The 19,484-nt window shown below is 42.8% G+C and overlaps 2 protein-coding genes across 2 annotated transcripts; both read left to right on the top strand.

Annotated features, from left to right (window-relative positions):
* Positions 1-69: 69 nt before the first annotated feature.
* On the top strand, positions 70-4,261 carry nat14 (N-acetyltransferase 14 (GCN5-related, putative)). The gene is made up of 4 exons (XM_086155691.1): positions 70-242; positions 664-765; positions 2,207-2,503; positions 3,597-4,261. Exons 2-4 carry the CDS (start codon positions 685-687, stop codon positions 4,011-4,013), a joined length of 795 nt encoding a protein of 264 aa, XP_086011817.1. The 5' UTR covers positions 70-242; positions 664-684; the 3' UTR covers positions 4,014-4,261.
* A 10,064-nt stretch (positions 4,262-14,325) lies between these two features.
* On the top strand, positions 14,326-18,686 carry aicda (activation-induced cytidine deaminase). The gene is made up of 5 exons (XM_086155948.1): positions 14,326-14,371; positions 15,123-15,288; positions 16,769-17,057; positions 18,437-18,552; positions 18,636-18,686. Exons 1-5 carry the CDS (start codon positions 14,352-14,354, stop codon positions 18,684-18,686), a joined length of 642 nt encoding a protein of 213 aa, XP_086012074.1. The 5' UTR covers positions 14,326-14,351.
* The last annotated feature ends 798 nt before the right edge of the window (positions 18,687-19,484 follow it).

Here is a 19,484-nt window from a genome sequence, read left to right as displayed (position 1 = left end):
GTCAGTGACGCAACGTCCGCCATTCTCGTAGCTCCGGCCCCCACGCCAGGCGCGCGATGCTATTTACGTTACGCACAAAGATGGCGTAAAAAGCGTCGGAGCCATGCAGCCGCCGCGGAGCACGTCCGCGTCCAAAGCCGCCCGCCGGCGTCCCTCCGAAACCGGAAGGACGTGAAGCGCACGGAGAGACACTTTAAAATAGCCCGTTCACATCCGGTGACGTCATCCCCGCCCGGTCGAAGGTAAGGCGATCTAATGGTGGAGGAGGAGGAGGGGGGGCGTAATGGTTTCGTCCGGATCGGGAAACTAATCGCCGATCGATCCGGCGTTTTTTCGCACTCGAAACGAGTTTGAAGGAACCGGGGATCGTTGTGATTGAAAGCGGCACCGGCGGCGGAGAGACAGGCGGTTGATCCGCCGTTAATCCACCCCGCCCCCCCCCCTCCCCCGCGGAGGGTGGGAGGATCAAGTGCCCAACGCAGGGGAGGAACGTGATACCGGAGAGGCGCGTAGAGTTGGCGGCTGTTCCCGGTTCCTCAGAATCCGGATAATTTCTCAACCATGACCCGGATTGGTCCAGGGATTGAATAACCCCACGCATTAAACAAATAATATTGTCCAATGCACAAAAATACATTTTTATGTGATCCGGATTTCTTCCAGGACCTTCGGAGGCCAGCTGAGATGGTGCGTCTAGACCTGGAGCAGGTGGTGATGAGGAGGATGAAGGAGGACGACATCGAGGCGGTCAAAGCCCTGGTCAAGGTGCGGCCCTGGTGGGGTCAGAGGTCAAAGGTCAAGACCTAAATCTCAAACTGATGCTCTGGGGTTTGATTGTGGCGGGTCACCGCTTCCTGTTCAGCCTTCTTCACAGGGGTGACTGGATTCACCCCAACATTTTTTCGTTCTAAAAATGAATCCATCAACAAAACATTGCAGTTCAAATGGTAATATTATATTACCAATAATATTTATATTATTCTATATTTATTTAGTAATATTTATTCTATTAAAGTAATTAAAATTAAACATATTTGGATTAAACATATTTGATGAAAATATGTTTAGAAATTTATTTTATAATTTTAATTTAATCTAATTATTAATTTAATTATTTTTATAATATATCAAAATTATTATTTTTTTATATTGTCTAAAAGTATTCTCCTTCCTTTCTCCCTCTCCTCTCTTTATTCTATCAATTAATGCAATTTATGCAAATAATTCTCATCAAAATTAACCCACATGATAAAGTAAGGGATAAAAGGGGCTTGAAAGTAAATAAAATCTAGGTTTTGATGTGAATATTTTCAAAAAATAGAAAAAAGTTTGATTTGACATTTTTTTATATAATTTCCAAAATGTGTTTTAATAATGCACAGAGTCTCCTCACTCTATTTTCTACCCCCCAAGAAACTTTCGTTTCTTCACCTCCTCTGCTTATTCCATTCATCTAAATTAAATCAGGTGATAAAGCTCTAAAAGGGTCTGGAAATAAATAAAAAGTAGTATTTGATGAAAGTATATTAAAAGAAATTAATTTTAATTTTTAAAGAATATTTTCTAAAAATAGTGCGGGGCAGTTTCTCCTTTTTTTCTGCCTCAAAAAATCATCCTTTCTTTTCTTTCATCCCTTCCTCTCTCAGTGCAATTCAAAAAAGAGAGGGCAAAAAGTATAATCTAAGTCACACGACTAATAAAGTTATGGAAGGAGCTCTTTTGTTCAAAAAAATAGAATTTGATGAAAATATTTTTTAACTCAGTATTTATTTAGTTTTTCCCTACATCAATGACAGGTATCTATCATGAGATGGAAATATTAAAAAAAAATCATTAAAAAAAATTGATTTGAAATTTGTATGTATTTTTTAAACATATGTTTATTTACTCCTCTATTTTCTGCCTCAAAAAAATCATCCGTTCTTTCTTTTCATCCTCTCCCCTTATTATTTTTCATTTGTGTGCGTGTTTACATCCTTGCCAGCATTTCCCGTCTGCTAATAAAGTTTCTTTCTTATTGAAAGGAACTATAATAATGTTAATTAAATCATATGAAAAATAAGGTTAAAAAGCGATTTTTTTTTTTTTTGTATTTGATGAAAATATATTAAGAAATTGAAACAAATTTGATATGAAATTGTAAAAATCTTCTAAAAATGCATTTTAAAAATGACCCATATTGGTGTTTGTAATTTTTTTTTCTAAGGAGGGCTGCGAGGGCACGGAGAACCGCCTCGTCCTGCACGTCCTCACCCGTCCGCTCTGCCTCTTCATTCTGGCCGTCCTCTCGTCCGCCCTGCGCTGCCTCGTCCACTCCTTCGTCCTGGCGCTCGCCCTTCCGGTCTTCCTGCTCACCGTCTTCCTCAAGCTCACCATGCCACGCTCCACGGGCGTCCTGGGCAGCAGCCGGCCCAGCTGGGACTACGTGGGCAGCAGCTTTCGGGGCGGTTCCGACGAGTTCCTGGAAAACCCCTTCGGCGGCAGGACGCCAGTCATCAAAAAGGTCAGTCTGCGTGATTAAAACAGAAAGCAGCGTCCCGAGGAGGCGGGGCTTCCGAATAAGTTCCTATGAAAAGCTATTCCGGGTTATGTGATGTAAACAATGTTTAGACCTGCTGGTTCCCACCAAGCAAGAACATGAGGGCCTAGGCCTTGTGACAGACGCCATATTTGTAGTCCAGTACTGTGACCACCAGGGGACATTTTCGTCTGCGCCTGGTTCTTCCTGTATCCGGGAAAGCCCATCGCTGAATCAAAGATGTTGTGTCGCAGTTTAGTATAGCCTCAGAACAGCATTCCTGTAACGTGCAACTACAAACATGGCGTTGCACACCCCCTATATATATCAGACCCGTACGTCCAGGACTTGATCGGGGACTTTTTCTACGATCCCTGTGACGGACGCCGTATTTGTAATCCATCACTGTCGCCATCCCTCTGTTGTTGAACTAAGGTTAGCGTAGCCTCGTAGCGGTGTAGCTGTAGTGTGAATCGCCTCTGGAAAAGAACTACAAACATGGCATCGCATATGCCAACAATTGTCAGACCCAGTATGTCCTAGACTTGATCAGGCACAGTGATGGAGGCCATATTTGTAGTCCATCACTGTGGCCACTGTTTTCCTGTATCCAGGAAAATCCCTCAGTTGTTGAATTAAACTAAATGTCGCAGGTCAGCATAGCCATAATGTATATAGACATGGAAACGCTTCCGGATAAATTTCGTTGTGTTCCTCCACTTGCCGGCTCTCCCTGGGGTGCCGCCCCGTCTTAGGTCTGTGTGATTGCGTCCCAACGGACACACACACACACAGACGTCGTCTCCGGCCAATCAGAGCGAAGGGAACACGTGATGTCACGCGACCAGCTACGACCGTCTTTTACGTTTGTTTTTTTTTTTTTAAACAGGAGGATATCTATGACAACGCTGGGAGGTTCTTAAGAGAGGGGAGGGGGTTCCTCGATTCTGATTGGCTCTGGCTTGACAGCTAAATGAAACTGATAGCGGGGCGATTCCTCCGGTTGCCTGGCAACCGCTCTGAGGTTTTGGCCCTCTAAGCGGCGGTTGTGCTTGTGTGTGTGTCCCCTGTCCTGCAGCCGAGGCGGCGAGCCGGCGCCCGTGAGAAGGATGCGGCGGCAGAGGAGAAGGTGAGCGCGGAGCGGCAGCGGGAGGCGGGGGAGGTGTGGCTGGCCGAGTGCGACGGCGAGGCGGCGGCGTGCATCTTCCGGGAGCCGGAGCGACGACCCCGCACCAGGAGGATCTGCAGGCTGGTGACGGGCTCCTGGTACCGCCGGGAGGGCCTGGGCCGGCTGCTGGTCCAGAGCCTGGAGAGCAGGGAGCGGGCCTCCGGGGCCGCCAGGGTCTACGCCCATGTCCCCTTCCCCTCCAAGGTGGGGGAGGTCTTCTTCGGGAAGCTTGGGTACCGGCCGCTGGGCCAGGGCGAAGATGAGGAACGACCTGAGAGGGGTTTCCTGGGATACCCGCTCACCAAGGTCTTCTATAAAGACCTGTGAGAAGGACGGATGGACAGTGAGGGGATGATTGATTTATTTAGTCATCTATCGGCCTTTTTCATCCCCAGCACCTCTCAAACAACAACAGCGTGAATGTGAACAAAAGGCGGCGTCCGGATTTCAATCCTGCTGCGGTTTCTACATCATCCTCTCTTCTCTTCCCCCATCCTCTCTCCTGATCTGTGCACGTGGGTTTTTTTCCGTGCCGGTGTTTCCTGTCTGCTAATAAAGTTTGTTATTCAAAAAAAGAACACTGAACTATGAGGATCTTATTTATAAGCAGGTGATAATGGGTGAGTGTTTGTGTGTGTGTGTCTGTGGGTGGGAGCGTGCACTCTGATGCACGAGTGTGTGCAAGGTATTTGCATGTGTAGTACTGTATGCGCGTGTGTGAGGGATTTTGAATGGATACCTGTGTGTGCTCAGATGTGGGTTTACCTGCGTGTTCATGTGTGTGCATGTGCATCCTTGTGTCAGAATGCATGGGTAAATAAATACAACTACTCTGTGTGTATGTGTGTGTGTGTGTGTGTGTGTACGTGCGTATGTGTCCTTGTGCCTGAATGCAGTTACATGTATGTATACTTACAGTGTGTGTTTGTGTGATTTAACTGACTGTATTTGTGTGTATTCGCATGCATGTGCACGAGTGTCCTTGTGCACAAATGTATGTGTGTATATGTACAGTATGTGTGTTCACACATTTGTTTCCTTAAGCATGAGTCTGTGAGTGTATATGTACAGCGTGTGTGATTTAATTGATTGTATATGTGTGTTTGTGTGTATATACATTAGCGTGTGTGTTTGTGAAGTTTATGTACGTGTATGTGCTCAGTTGTGTGCATGTATATACATTCACATGCACACATGTCCATCCTTGTGCCCAAATGCATGGACGCATGCATGTATACCTACTGTGTGTGTGTGTGTGTATGTGTGTGTGTGCGTGTGTGTGTGCGTGTGATTTGACTGTGACTGTATATGTGTGCACACTAAGTATGTTTGTGTATATTTGCATGCATGTGCGGGACTGTACGTGTGTATACCTACTGTATATGTGTGTGTGTGTGTGTGTGTGTGTGTGTGTGTGTGTGATATTCAACTGACTCTATTCTCAGATGTGTTTGCATGTGTGTATATTAGTGTGTGTGTCAGTGCATGTGTCCTTGTGCATGAGCATGTGTGTATCTGTGTGTATTTAATGGATAAAGATTGTATATGTACATGTGCTCAGTTGTTTGCTTGTACATACATGCACGTGTGTGTGTGTGTGTGTGTGTGTGTGTGTGTGTGTGTGTGTATGTGTGTGTGTGTGTGTGTATGTGTGTGTGTGTGTGTGTGAGAGAGAGAGAGAGACCACATACACAGGATGATGCACATTTACTGTACAGGAAGTTGTGCGGTTTCAAGTGAATCTGCAGAAACCGGTTGGTTTTTCTTTAACTCTTCCTGTTACTTTACCTTCTGTGGGAGAACGTGAGTCGACAATGATTGCTCAAAGTTCACAAAATATGTCATCGCACAAGAACGACAGCTTTATTAATTTACCGTTGGGGTATCATTTTTACCCTACATGCGGTATGCAGGTGTGTGTATGTGCGCTCACAGTGTTTGACCTTAAATCCCTATTTCCTCAAACAGATAACGCGAGCTAACCAAACAGCTAACCCAGTTAGCTGCATCATAGCTTGTCACGACCGCCATTAACAGTTAGCATCATTACATCCGTAACTCAAAGGTTGTTGGTTCTAATCCAACAGTTCTCTGTGTGTTCTCCCCACGTTCTCCCGCCTGAGTTCTTCCTAATCTTCGTCGACGGCTCCAGTTTTCTGCAGGTGTGAATAACAGGGCGGACAGTTTGCATGTGTCTGTTTGATTGACAGGTGACCTGTCCAGCTTAAGCCCCGCCTCCCGCCAGGATGGGATTGGTCCATTTCCTGTAAAAAGAAAGTCTGACAATGCAGATTCCTGCAAAACCCAAATCCCTCTGGAGATCCTTTACATTGGGGGTCAGGAACCTTTTTGACTTAGAGAGCCATAAAAGCCAAATATTTCTAAATATATTTCATTGAGAGCCATGTAGTATTTTTAAGGCCCTAATAAATTAAACATGTCTTACTTTTAATGCGACATCTGGTGCCGCATGGATTTGTTCGAAGTGACGCTTTATATTTGACCGTTTCATCGATGCAGTTTTATCATTGCATATTAGACATACAAATGCAAATGTCCACGCAGCCCTAAAATAATCATTGTCTTTTTTTTCCTTTTCACCATCGTTTCTGTTACAAGGATAAACTATTTGCCAATCTGATAAAATCGATTTCTTCACCTTTACAAAGACTGCTCTGAAGCCATTGGTTCCCAACCCGATCAACGGGTGACCTGTGAAATTTATCTTCAAATCTAATTTCTGTTTACTTTAAAATGACAGTATTATGTAGAAATATCACAAGTATTTTAAATTCAACTCCAAACCTTTTTTTTTTTTCAACTCAAAATTGTCTGGGAGCCATATGCCGTCACTGAAAGAGCCATATATGGCTCGCAACCCATAGTTTCCCAACCACTGCTTTACATCCTGATTTTTGTAAATCATTAATAACACTATTTGTCAGATATTACGTTTGTACATCAGTCATAACACTGTTGATTAGCAATAACGTTTTTTGTAAATTGCAATTTATTAGTAATACCTTTTTTTTTGTAAATTAGCAATAAAAGTTTATTAGTAATAGGATTTATATATCAGTAGTAACGTGATTTATAAGTAATAATAGTTATAAAATCAGTAATAATAATTTTTTGTAATACCATTTTTGTAAATTAGCAACATAGTTTATTGGTAATAACATTTACAAATTAGGTTATAAAAGTTTATTATCAGTAAGGTCTTTTGTAAGTTGGCAAAAACAGTGTATTAGTAATGCTTTTTTGTAAATTAGTAATAGCGGTTTATTAGTAACAGCTCTTATAAATGAGTAATAACACTGTTTTTGGTTCATGACAGTTTATAAATCAGTAATAAAACCCCTGAAAGAGGGAAAGGAGCTGCTGTAGACAGTGTGGTGGGGCGTTTTTGCAGGTGAGTGGCACTTTATGAGACTCTGTGTTGATTTTTTTTTTTTCCACAAACGGAGGCTGACCCCGAGACAGTTGACAGGACGCTGTATTTGTGCAGCATGATGACGTGTGCGGGAAGTGGCTGCAGCGCCGCTACCACCACAACAACAATAACATCAACAACAACAACAACATCAACAACAACAAGGCATTCTACTGCAAACTAGAGATCAGAAATGCAGCCATGTCTTTAACTCCTCAGTACCTGAATCGACTTTTACTTTATGATCAAATAAAACTGTGCGGCGAGGGATGATTGACCCACGTGCTGATGTTGCACGCGAGAAACCAAAATTATGCAGAAATATTGACTCTTATGCACGCATACATAAATACAGTATATACCTTAATAGGGCTGCACTGAACAAAATGGCCTGAAAATATTCAGAAATGTCTCTTGAGTTGTTTTGTTGATGAAAAGTGTGTGTGAGTGTGTGTGTGTGTGTGTGTGTGTGTGTGTGGTCCCCCATTAAATACAAGCATTGTTAAAAGATGAGAAATAGAGGTTGCTCTTTCCCACTTTGGTGATTAAAGGGTTAATTACAAACAAACAAACAAAAAAGCTGCAGACACCCTGCAAAGCAACGTGTGTGAGTGTGTGTGTGTGTGCACGGCCGGAGGATTTTTCACCTCGTAAAAAGTGCCGTCGGTTCCCGGGGCCCCGGGCGGGTTCTGCCCCGGGGAACCGACACCTGTCAGCCCCGGGGCTCTGGAGCCGCCCAGATCGCTGGCTGCTATTTCTGCCGTCAGGAAACAGATGTGAGTTCACACACTGGAAAGAAAGTCTGTTTGTGACTGTGGTCATGTGCGTCTGCACGGTATGGCTGCGTTTGTGTGTGTGTGTGTGTGTGCACGCGCGCAGGGTGTGGGCGGGTGGGTTTTCGGAAAGTATGACTCTGCGTTTCCTTCACCCGGTTTTTCTGCCCCTGACTGAGGGTTAAATGGACTGCAGTGTCTGGCCATACTGTACTCTTGCACCACACACACACACACACACACACACACACACACACACACATGCACGCTCGCATGCACATGCACACATGCATGCTCCACTTGCAAATTCGTTGGAAAACCTTAGGTAAACATCACTATTACCGGGTATATAGGACTATTGATCACCGAGGTTAATGATAGGAAAAAACAAAAATTCTGCAGTTGTCCCCTTGCCTTCAGGAAAAACAAGCAAACTAAACAGAAATCAGAAGAGCTGTGCTACCTCTGGACCCACCCCACCCCAAAATATCAAGAAGTGACCTGACACCTGGCTGAAAATCCCAAAACGTTAAAATGAAACGTGTTTGGGTTAATCAAAACACCCTCGAAACCTGCATGGAATTACCCTCAAAATTACAACAAATTACAATGACATCAGACCTCTGACATCGCCATGGTCGCCGGATGCATCGCTAGTTATGCTAATTGCTAATGTGTGAGTCATTAGGCTGACAGGAGAATCAGTGAGTCACCTGACTCGGGGTTCGTACAGGGAGGGTCGATATGCTAACGTGTCTGACATTAGGCTAATAGGTGGGGCGGGGTGACTCGTCAGTCGCAAGTGGGTTGAATGGTTAGCAGGTTATGCAAGAATAAGTCTATTGCCTGGCTTGGAGTTTGTACGGGGGTATTTGTTATGGTAACGTGTGTCAGTAAGCTAACGTGTGTAAGTAAGCTCACATGTGCGTCGTCAGCAAACAAGAGAATCCGTGGTTTGCCTTAATTGGGGTTCTTACACTGGTTGCTATGCTAGCATTCGAATCATTAGGCTAACATGAGTAATGGTGGTAATAGTAATGGTGGCTTCAGGTTCATATGGGGGGGTTGTTATGTTAGCGTGGGATTTGGTAAGCTAATGTTTGACTCATTGGGAAAAATAAGAGAATCAGCGGGTCACCTTATATTTCTTGACCTGTCAGCCGCGTTCGACACAGTCAACCACCAGATCCTTGTCTCTTCCCTCAAGGGTCTGGGTGTTATAGGATCTGCACTCTCCCTGTTGGCATCCTACCTGACAGGTCGCTCCTACCAGGTGACATGGCGGGAGGCTGTGTCTGAACCACGCAGACTGTCTACCGGTGTTCCACAAGGTTCAGTTTTAGGCCCTCTCCTCTTCTCCCTGTGCACGACATCGCTTGGTTCTGTCATTCGCTCCCATGGCTTCTCCTACCACTGCTATGCTGACGACACACAGCCGATCCTGTCTTTCCCTCCGTCAGACACACAGGTGGAAACCCGAATGACAGCTTGCCTGTTTGACATCTCAGATTGGATAGCAACTAACCACCTGAAGCTCAACCTAGACACTTTCTCCCGGGGAAAGGTTGTCCGCATAGAGACCTGGCCATCACCATCGACAACACTGTGGTAAGGCCTACCACAACTGCGAGAATCCTGGGTGTGGTCCTAGACAACCGACTGTCGTTCTCAGCGAACGTCGCAGCAGTCGCATCTTCCTGCAGATTCCTCTGCTACAACATCAGGAAGATTCGCAGATTCCTCACAGAGGATACATCGCAGATATTCATCCAGGTTCTAGTCATCTCTCGTCTGGGCTACCGCAACTCCCTCCTTGCCGGTGCCCCAGCGGTGACCATCAGGCCTCTGGAGCTTATTCAAAAAGCGGCAGGCCTCCTGATGTTCAACCGTCCCAAATTCTCCCACACAACTCCTCTTCTTATGTCCCTACACTAGCTCCCGGTAGCCGCCTATCGGGCAGTGAATGGGACAGCCCCATCATATCTCCAGGATATGGTCAAGCCACATGTCCCTACCCATCCCCTCCGATCTGCCACCTCTCGGCGACAGTCCACCCCATCACTCAGAGCCCCTGGCTGCTGATCAAACCGGTCTCGGCTCCTCTCTGTCTTGGCTCCTCAGTGGTGGAGCCAACTCCCGGAAAAGGTCAGAACAGCGGGGTCACTGCCCATCTTCCGCCGCGAACTAAAAACGTACCTCTTCACCAAGCACTACCTCACTAAACGCACTTAGCACCCCCCCCCAAAAAAAAAAACAAAACAAAACAAAAAAAAACGAATAAATTAATGTATGTATGTGATGTATATGGTTTTGAGATGGCTATTTGGCCGAGTGGTGACTTCTGAATAACGACTACTGGTACTTTGGATCTTCGGTTATTGAATTGCAATCTTTGTAAGTCGCTTTGGATAAAAGCGTCTCCTAAATGACTAATGTAATGTAATGTAATGTCGCCTGACTTGGGTTTCATCCTGCGTTGGTATGCTGAGGTGTCAGACGTCAGGCTAACAGGTGGGGTGACTTGTTGGTCACGAGCGAGTTAACTAGGTTTACGAGAGAGTGGGTCGGTTGTCTGACTTGGAGTTTGTAGTGTGAGGATTGTTATGGCAACGTGTGAGTCATTGGAAAACACGAGAATTAGTGGGTTCCCTATCGCGGGGCCCTTACAAGGGTTATTATGCTAGCGTGTGAATCGTTTGGCTAACAAAAGGTACTGGTGCATCAGCTGACTTCAGGTTCATACTGGGAGGGGGTAGCTATGCTAGCGTGGGTAAGCGTGAGAAACAGTGGGTCACCTGACTAGGGGCTCATACTGGTGGGTCTGTATGGTAATGTTTGTGACGTTAGGCTGGGTCAACTCGTTGGTCACGAGTGGGTTAACTTGTTAGTAGGTTTACGAGAGAATGGGCTGGTTGCCTGAGTTTGCAACGGGGTTTTGTTATGGTGACGAGTGAGTCACTGGAAAACAGAATCAGTGGGTTGCCTCACATGGGGTTCTTACAAGGGTTGTCATGCTAGCATGTGAACCGTTAGCCTAACAAGATTATTTGTTCATCAACTGACTTCAGGTTCATACGGGGGGGGGGGGGGGTTATGTTAGCGTGGTAGTTTGCAAGCTAATATAAGCTTATTTGCTGATGTGCGAGTCATTGGCAAATAGGGGAATCAGAGGGTCACCTGACTTGGGGTTCAAACTGATGAGCTGGTATGCTGGCGTGTGTGATGTTACGGTGTACTGACGGGGTTGTTATGGTAACAACATGGGTTGGGATGCTAGTGTATGCTAGGCTAAAAAGAGTATTGACATGTTAACTGATTTCAGGTTCATGGGGGCGGGGTTGTTATATCCAATTTGGGACATAGTGAGCTAATGTGTGAGTCATCAGCAAATCAGTGGGTCAGCTTATTTGGGGTTCATACTGGTGGATCAGTATGCTAACGTGTATGATGTTAGGCTAACGACTGTTGTGACTCGTTAGCAGGTTTATGAGGAAATCACTGGGCTGCCTGACCTCGGGTTTTTATGGAGGGGTCATTATGCTAAGATAGTGTTAGGCTAATCTGTGAGTCATCAGCAAACAACAGAATCAATAGGTTAAATCAACGCTTTGATTCTTAAATCTTACAGCGGTTGTTAGCCTGATGTGGGAGTCATCAACAAACAAAAGGAAGGTTGGAACACCTGACATGGGGTTCAGACAGGGGTGCTATGGTAACATCTCTGTCGTTAGAATAATGGGTGAGTTGTAAAGCTTACCTGCTCGGAGTTTGTAGGGGGGTTGTTTGCTAACTTGTAACTCGTCAGGCTGATGTCTGAGTCATCAGCAAACGAGAGAATCATTGGTTTGCCTTGGCCTCGTACAAGGGGTTGTTATGCTAACATGCGTGTTATTAGGCTAACAACAGCGGCTCACTTCCCTTGGGGTTTGCACAGAGGGGTCCTTATGCTAACATGTTGTTGGGCTAGTGTGTGAGTCATCAACAAACAACAGGATCAGTGGGTCAACTCACTTGGGGTTCTTACAGGGGTCATTATGCTAATGTATGAGTCATCAACAACAAGAGGAAGGTTGGATCGCCTGAGTTTAAATTCAGAAAGGGGTGCTGCTGTGCTAACATGTCCGCCTTTAGGAAATGGGTGAGTCGTTAGACTTAAAATAGAAGCAACGGGTCACCTGCTTGGGGGGGTTGTTTGCTAACAGGCTAATGTGTGAGTCATCAGGATTAGAGAATCCCACTTTAGCCTTCACTGGGGGGGGTTATGCTAATGTGTGTCGTTAGGCTTACAAGACACCCACGAGTAACCTTGCTTGGGCTTTGCACAGAGGGGTCGTTATGCTAACTCGTGTGGCATTAGGCTAACAAGAGCTCCAGTGGGTCACCTCACTCGGAGTGGTTATGCTATGACATGAGTCGCTAATCTTTTGGCGGTGGTCGTACCTCCTGATGGTAGAATGTTTTGGTGACCCCTTGTTTGTGTTCTAAAAAGTCCCAGCACACACACGCACACACACACACACACACACACACACACACACACACACTTTGATATTAACCAAAACATACTTATATATATAAGATTTACTTTTCTTGACATTCTCTAGGTCAAACTGACGCCTTCTGCAGGGGTGTTACTGCAAGTGTGTGTGTGCGTGTGTGTGTGTGTGACTGTGAGATGACCCCGGTCGGCTGCGGTTTAAACCTTGAAAAAAAAAGAAAGCCCGTTGGGAAGTGGTCACGTACAGTTAGGCCTGGGAGATGCTGGAGTTGGTGCAGCGTCAGAGTAATGCAATATGATGTGAGGTCACACACACACACACACAAGCACACACGCACTGGAATCACCGCAGTGTAATAGGATAAATGAGATAAATGCGTTCCAGATGATGTGTTCGCTGCAGCGCGTCGACGGCGGACGCGCGCGTTCATGCACGCAGCTCCAAAAACAGCCTCCCTGGGAAGGCGGTGGATTCCCGGGACCGCAGAGGGCGCCGGAGGGTGAGGGGAGGCAGAGGGGAGAGAGGGAAAGAGGAGAGAGAGAGAGAGAGGGAGGGAGGCTGAGAGGATGAGGGGATGCAGAAAAAGAGGGAGGGTGGGGGGCTGGAGGAGAGAGAGAGAGAGAGAGAGAGGGAGGGGAAGAAAGGGAGAGAGAAAGGGTGGAGAAAGTGTGAGGTGGAGGGAGAGAAAGGGACCAAAAACGGGATGAAAAAAAGGAAAGAGAAAGTGGAGAAGCTGAACTCTGAGGTCGTGTGAGGAGTTTGTGATTCACCTCAGAGCCACATTGGTTGGTTCTGTTTACACATTACACATTAACACATTTTTTTTTTTTTTGATTTTCACTGATCATTTTTTTTCCCCAAAAAATTGGGAACATTTTTAAATTCAATTTTAAATTTTTTTATTTATTCTCTAAAAAGTATGTTTTTGCTTTTTTTTTTAAATATAAATATCACCATTCCTTGCCTTTAAATAACTTTTTCTGAGTGGCAATGATGGTTATGGTAGTAGTAGTGAAGGTAAAGGTAAAGAAGTACAGGTACTAGCGGTTAAGGTAAATGTTGTTGTAGTTGTAGTAGTCGTGGTGATAGCAGAAGAGAGCTGGTGAAGATTTTAGGAGGCAGGAGGTCCAGAGGAAGATGAGGGAGAAGATTCATTGATGGAGGGAAAGAGGACAGGAAGTGAGTGAGTGTGAGGTAAGAGGATGAAGAGGAGAGGAATAGATGGAGGCCTGTGATTGGCTGTGGGGGCCCCGACCCCTGGCGGGAGCATCCAAGGAAGAGAGGAAATAAGGGTGAAATTGAGGTTCAGAGACGTCCTGCTGTCAACAAACAGCTTCATTTGATTGGTCTGTTGCTCATTCAGCCACTTCCTGGTTCATACTAACTTCACATCTTGGGAATTGTAGTTTTTTTTTTTTGTTTAGTTTTTTTTTGGCAGAACCCCCTTTTAGCCAGTTGAGTGGCATCATAAAAACTAGCTTTAGAGAAATCTAATCAAAAGCTGCGGCTTCCTGTTTATGTTTAGAGGTAAATTTTCTCACTTCCTCTCGAGACACACACACACACACACACACACTTTCACTCTTTCTCACACACACACCTCTCACTTTCTCCATCTCAGTTCCTACATGGTCATTTCTCGATGCCGTTTGCTCAGCTCTTTTTACTTTATCAATTAATAAAGCTATTTATTTGATTTTTTTTTAATTTAATTTCTTTCTTTCAACAGCTTATCGTCTTTCTATGAAAAAGCCAGTGCACCGACTTTGAAAATATCCTCCCAGCCAATCAGAAGCCGCGGTTTCAACGCGGCCTATTTATGTTTAGGAGTAAATGTTCTCACTTCCCCCCTACACACACATACACACACTGACTCTCAATCTTTGTCACACACACACACACACACACACACCTCCGTTGATTCCCCTGGCGAGCGGCAGAGCGAAGCGCGTCTTTTGAAATGAATAAGAGACTCGACAGGTGAGTGAAAACATTGTCATGTTATTGGACCGATGTCCATGTGTCTGCTGACATCAGGATGCCGACCCATTGCCGTGGAAACCAAAAATGAAAAAAAAAAAACGATGGCCGGGAGCTGGGCACTAAACACCCTGAACCCTCTGGCTGGCTTTCGGTTCTCGGTACTTTTACCTGAGGTTTACTCTCCGATACACCACTTTGAGGTATTTTGTACTTTTCTCAGTTTGTGTACGTTACTTTGGTTACACATTCTGGATGACTGAACTGCAGTAGTGCAAGGAGTACAGTATTTGCTCACTGCTTACGAAAGTGCAAGATCTGAGTACATTGTCTGTCTGGTAGTAGTATTTTTTTTAAACTGAATCTGAAGGCATGACATATTATTTCCATCCAGTAATACATGAAGTACCCATTGAAATAATCAAGTGCAAGTACCTCGGGTGAAAGTACTCGGTTACTTTCCGCCTCCGGTATTGGAGGCTACGTTGAGGTCTGCTTGCCTGAGAAGTACTTTTACTTCGGAGCGCAGGAAGTATCTTCACACTGTGGTTTTTGTACTTTTACTAGAGGCCGAGTACTTTCTGCACCGCTGGCAGGACTCAATCTAATTTATTTAATTTTAGTCGCCGATTATTTATCGTGATAAAAATTTGCATGTTCTCCTGCAAGCAATGACGATTTTCCTGCGGACCGCTGTATTTGTAGTTCTGATTGTAAATCTGAAGTTCTTTGTCTTTTGTGGTTCCCTCAGCGTTCTTCTGGCCAAGAAGAAGTTCATCTATCACTACAAGAACGTGCGCTGGGCCCGGGGACGCAACGAGACCTACCTCTGTTTTGTCGTGAAGAGACGGGTCGGCCCTGACTCCCTCACCTTCGACTTCGGGCACCTTCGTAATCGCAACGGCTGCCACGTGGAGGTGACGTGAAGCCGATGTACCTCGAAGTTGGATTGGCTAGACGACAATCTGCAAGAAATCCACTCAAATGAGAAAGGAAACCCTGCAAATGGCGGGAAAATTCCATATGAATTCCGATATACCTCGGATAAATGACAAAAAAAATTCCAATAGATTACTGAGAAAAAAAATATTGTAATAACTCAGAAAGTTTCTTACAAATCACCAATAATGTTTTATGATATCCAAAAAATCTTGCATGGATTCCAAAAAAGTCATATTGATTATGGAGACAAATTTCTACAAATTTCACCAACATTTCCAACAAATTTCCAAGAATTTTCCTGTAAATTATGGAGAAATTTCACATAATTTTTCCATGACCTGAAAATGCTTAAAAATGACCAAGAATCTCCTAAATATTACAAACATATCCCCAAAATAAATATCCTAAATTACTATATTTCTGATACATGACAAAAAAATTTCAAGGAATCTTGTAGAAATTATTAAAAATATATATAGTTTACCAAGACATTTCTTAAAAACTACCATGAATATTTTTACAAATGACAGAGAAAGTCTTCTAATGATTAGTGATAGATTTCCTAAAAATCAAACACTATTCCAAAAATCCTATAAATATCAAGAGAACTCTTATACATGACTAAATTAAAAATGCTGAATAATTTCCAACAAATCACTAATAAATTTCCTATGTATTCCAAAACATCTCGAATGAATTATCCAAGAAACGTCACACAGATTAATAAGAACATTACCTCATCGGTAATTTTCTCATAATCTACAGAAAGATTTCCTAAAAATCGTCAAGTTTCTCCTTTTTAAATTATCCCAATCATTTCTTAGAAATTACCAAGATATCGCCTAAAATTTAGGACAAATTTCCCCCAAATTAGTGAGATTTCCTCGAAATTGACATTAAATTATGAAAAAGGCTGTTGAAGAAATCCTCTATAAATGACCAAAAGAAAAAAAAACCCTTTAGATTATTAAGACATTTCCTATCAATTAGTAAGAAGTGTCTTATAAATTATGAAATAATTTCCCATAAATTAGAAAATAAATTTTTGGGAAATTTTCCCAAAATTGAAATTTAATTCCCAAATATATTTGAAATGACCAAGACATTTTCTAAAAAAACAAAAACAAATTAAGTTTAAATCACTGAGAATTTTCCGAAAATGACCAACAAATGTAGTTGAAATTATAAAGAAAATCCCCCCAAATAACCAACAAATTCAGTGTTAATGACCAACAAATTTCTCATAAATTACCAATATTATACCAAATCACCAAGCAGGCAATAACCAATAAACGCCCAATATCCATTGAATGAATGATTAGATATCAACTTCAATTGATTTACCCCATGAAAAAAATCCAGCAGGAAGTGACTTCCCTGGAGAAGTAAAGGTTCTGAGCTCCATCTGAGGGTTCAATGTGAGGGCTCGTGCTGACCGGTGTGTTTTCCCCTCAGCTGCTGTTCCTGCGCCACCTGGGCGCACTCTGCCCGGGGCTGTGGGGCGGCGGCGTTGGCGGCGTCGGGCGGCGGCGTCTGAGCTACTCCATCACCTGGTTCTGCTCGTGGTCGCCCTGCGCCAGCTGCTCCCGGGCCCTGGCCCAATTCCTGCGCCGCACGCCCAACCTCCGCCTCCGCATCTTCGTCTCCCGCCTTTACTTCTGCGACATGGAGGACAGCCAAGAGAGGGAAGGCCTGAGGCTGCTGAAGGAGGCCGGCGTGCACGTCACTGTCATGACCTACAAAGGTGAGCTTGCTGTTTCACATTCAATTACAAGCCTCGATATCACCACTGACTTCAATAAATGCATGATTCTCTATAAATATATTGATCTGTAGGGTATCAAAAAAATCAGCAATAAATGTAAAAAAGAAAATCTGAAAATGTGAAAATTCTCAATTGCTCAAGAAAGTGAAAAATAAATGAAGCAAAAATCATCAGCAGTGCATTCAGTCTTCTTAAAAATATCTAAAGAAGGATTTCTTTTTCAAATCTGCTATTCATTAATTAAAATGAAATACACTTTTTAATTTTTCAATAAATGTATAAAATAAAGTAAAAAACAATCAGATCCCCCCAGAAAACAAACTAGTAAAAAACTACACAACTATCAATGACACAAATATAGAAATATAAAAATCAATTAAAAAAATTGAAAATGGGAAAATTCTGAAAAGCCGAATTGAGTTACACAAAAAAATTAAAAAGTAAATGAAAAAACAATGTATTGTACAAATGTATCTTATGCAATAAGGTTTTAGCTTTAAATCTAGATTCAAATAATTTGAAAAACAAACAAAAAAACAAAAAAACAAAAAATTAACGGGCAAACATCTGGGGAAAAAAAATGAATTGCATTTTCTAAAAGTCTGTCGTCAGTTGTTTGAAAACATGATCAATAAATGACCTAAAAAGAAAACCCTGCAAATACTGGGAAAACACTTCCAAAGTATCAGCACCAAAAATGTAGAAATCTGCCAAAAATTAAAAAATGAAATTTGAAAATGAAAATGAAATGAAAAAAATTAATAAAATCAATACTTTCAACAATCATCAGAAATGAATTGTATAAATGAGCCTTTTAACAAATATGCAATAAAGTTTTTATTGTAAATACATTTTATTGTCCACCTCTTTTTAGTTTAAAAAGGATTAATCAGACCCCCCCTCCGAAAAAAATTAACGAATAGTAAAAAACTATTAGTACAACACTATCAGTGCCATGAGTATAAATCTGCCAAAAATTAAAAAAATAATATGAAAATGTGAAAATTCTGAAAACTGAATTGCACAAAAAAGTAAAAAAAATGAAAAAAAAAACAGCAATGTAATGTACAAATGATTCTTCATAAAAATATTAAATTTCTTTTATTTTAAATCTGCTACCAATTAATTTAAAAAATCCAAAAATACACCTCAAGTTGTTGAAAAATTCACCCAATCTATAAAAATCTGCTAAAATAAAATAGAGTAACTTTTAAAGATGGCGAGGAAGAAAACAATCAGTCACAATAACCTATTCTAAAATGGTCTATATTTTCCTTTTAGAAATTTGCACAAAATCAAACCAAAAAAGAAAAAAAATTCTCAAAAAATTAATAAAATGATAACGGTTCTGCCTTCAGATTTCTTTTACTGCTGGCAGACGTTCGTCGCTCGCAACCAGACGCAGTTCAAGGCTTGGGACGAGCTGCACCAGAACTCCGTCCGGCTGGCCCGGAAGCTCAACCGTATCCTTCAGGTGAGCCCCCAGCCGGCATCAAATCCATATCCGCCTGATAATGAATAAGCGATGACAGCGACGGAACTCTGTGTGTCTTTCAGCCATGTGAGACAGAAGATCTGCGAGACGCCTTCAAGCTCCTGGGTTTCTGAGACCCTCCTGTGCGACTGCCACCGCTGTTGCTCCTCAGGAGAGATTTTGTGGGAAAATGTAAAAACAAGGACGGTTCCATCACTGCGATGGACTCTGGGAGGGGAATCTACTTCCTGTTTCGTTGTAGAATGAAAACAGTCCGACGTCCTGGTGTTCCGTATATTTGTCATTGGAGCATCGGCGAGAGTCAAAAATCTCGCCCTTGTGACACAAGAAATAATGAAAACTTACCAAAATCAATCAATTAATTGACAATACATTGCCCAAAAACTGGTCGTTGATGGTCAGAGACGGTTCGCTCACTCGTGTTTACACCCATATGCAATTGATGTAAATGTGCACAAAATTAAAGGCAAATATGTTTATTTATGGGAATCAGAAATCAATGATAAATCAATGTCGAATAATCAGTCCATTGGCGGTAGATCCACTAAAAATGGTCATTAATTGTCACAGAAAGTTTTCCACTTGTGTTTCCACTGAGATGCAATCGGTTGAAATGTGCACAGAAATAAAGATGAATCAGTTTATTTAAGTGAAAATTAGAAAGTGACGATAAATCAATGTCAATGAATCGATCAAAAAATCAATGGGCAATAAATTGTCCAAACATCGGTCATTAATGGTCAGAAACAGTTTGCCCACTCGAGGTTTCACTGATTTGCGATTGGTGAACATGTGACCAGAAATAAAGGTAAATTCAGTTTTTAATGTGGGAATTTGAAATCGATGATAAATCGATTGGTGAACATGTGACCAGAAATAAAGGTAAATTCAGTTTTTAATGTGGGAATTTG

Source organism: Fistularia commersonii, chromosome 11 (genome assembly GCF_037954325.1).
Source record: "Fistularia commersonii isolate RoL2024-O1a breed Wild chromosome 11, RoL_Fcom_v1.0, whole genome shotgun sequence".
Classification (NCBI taxonomy): Eukaryota; Metazoa; Chordata; class Actinopteri; order Syngnathiformes; family Fistulariidae; genus Fistularia; species Fistularia commersonii.
The sequence above is the reverse complement of the archived record's forward strand: the minus strand, read 5'-3'. Positions and strand labels throughout refer to the sequence as shown.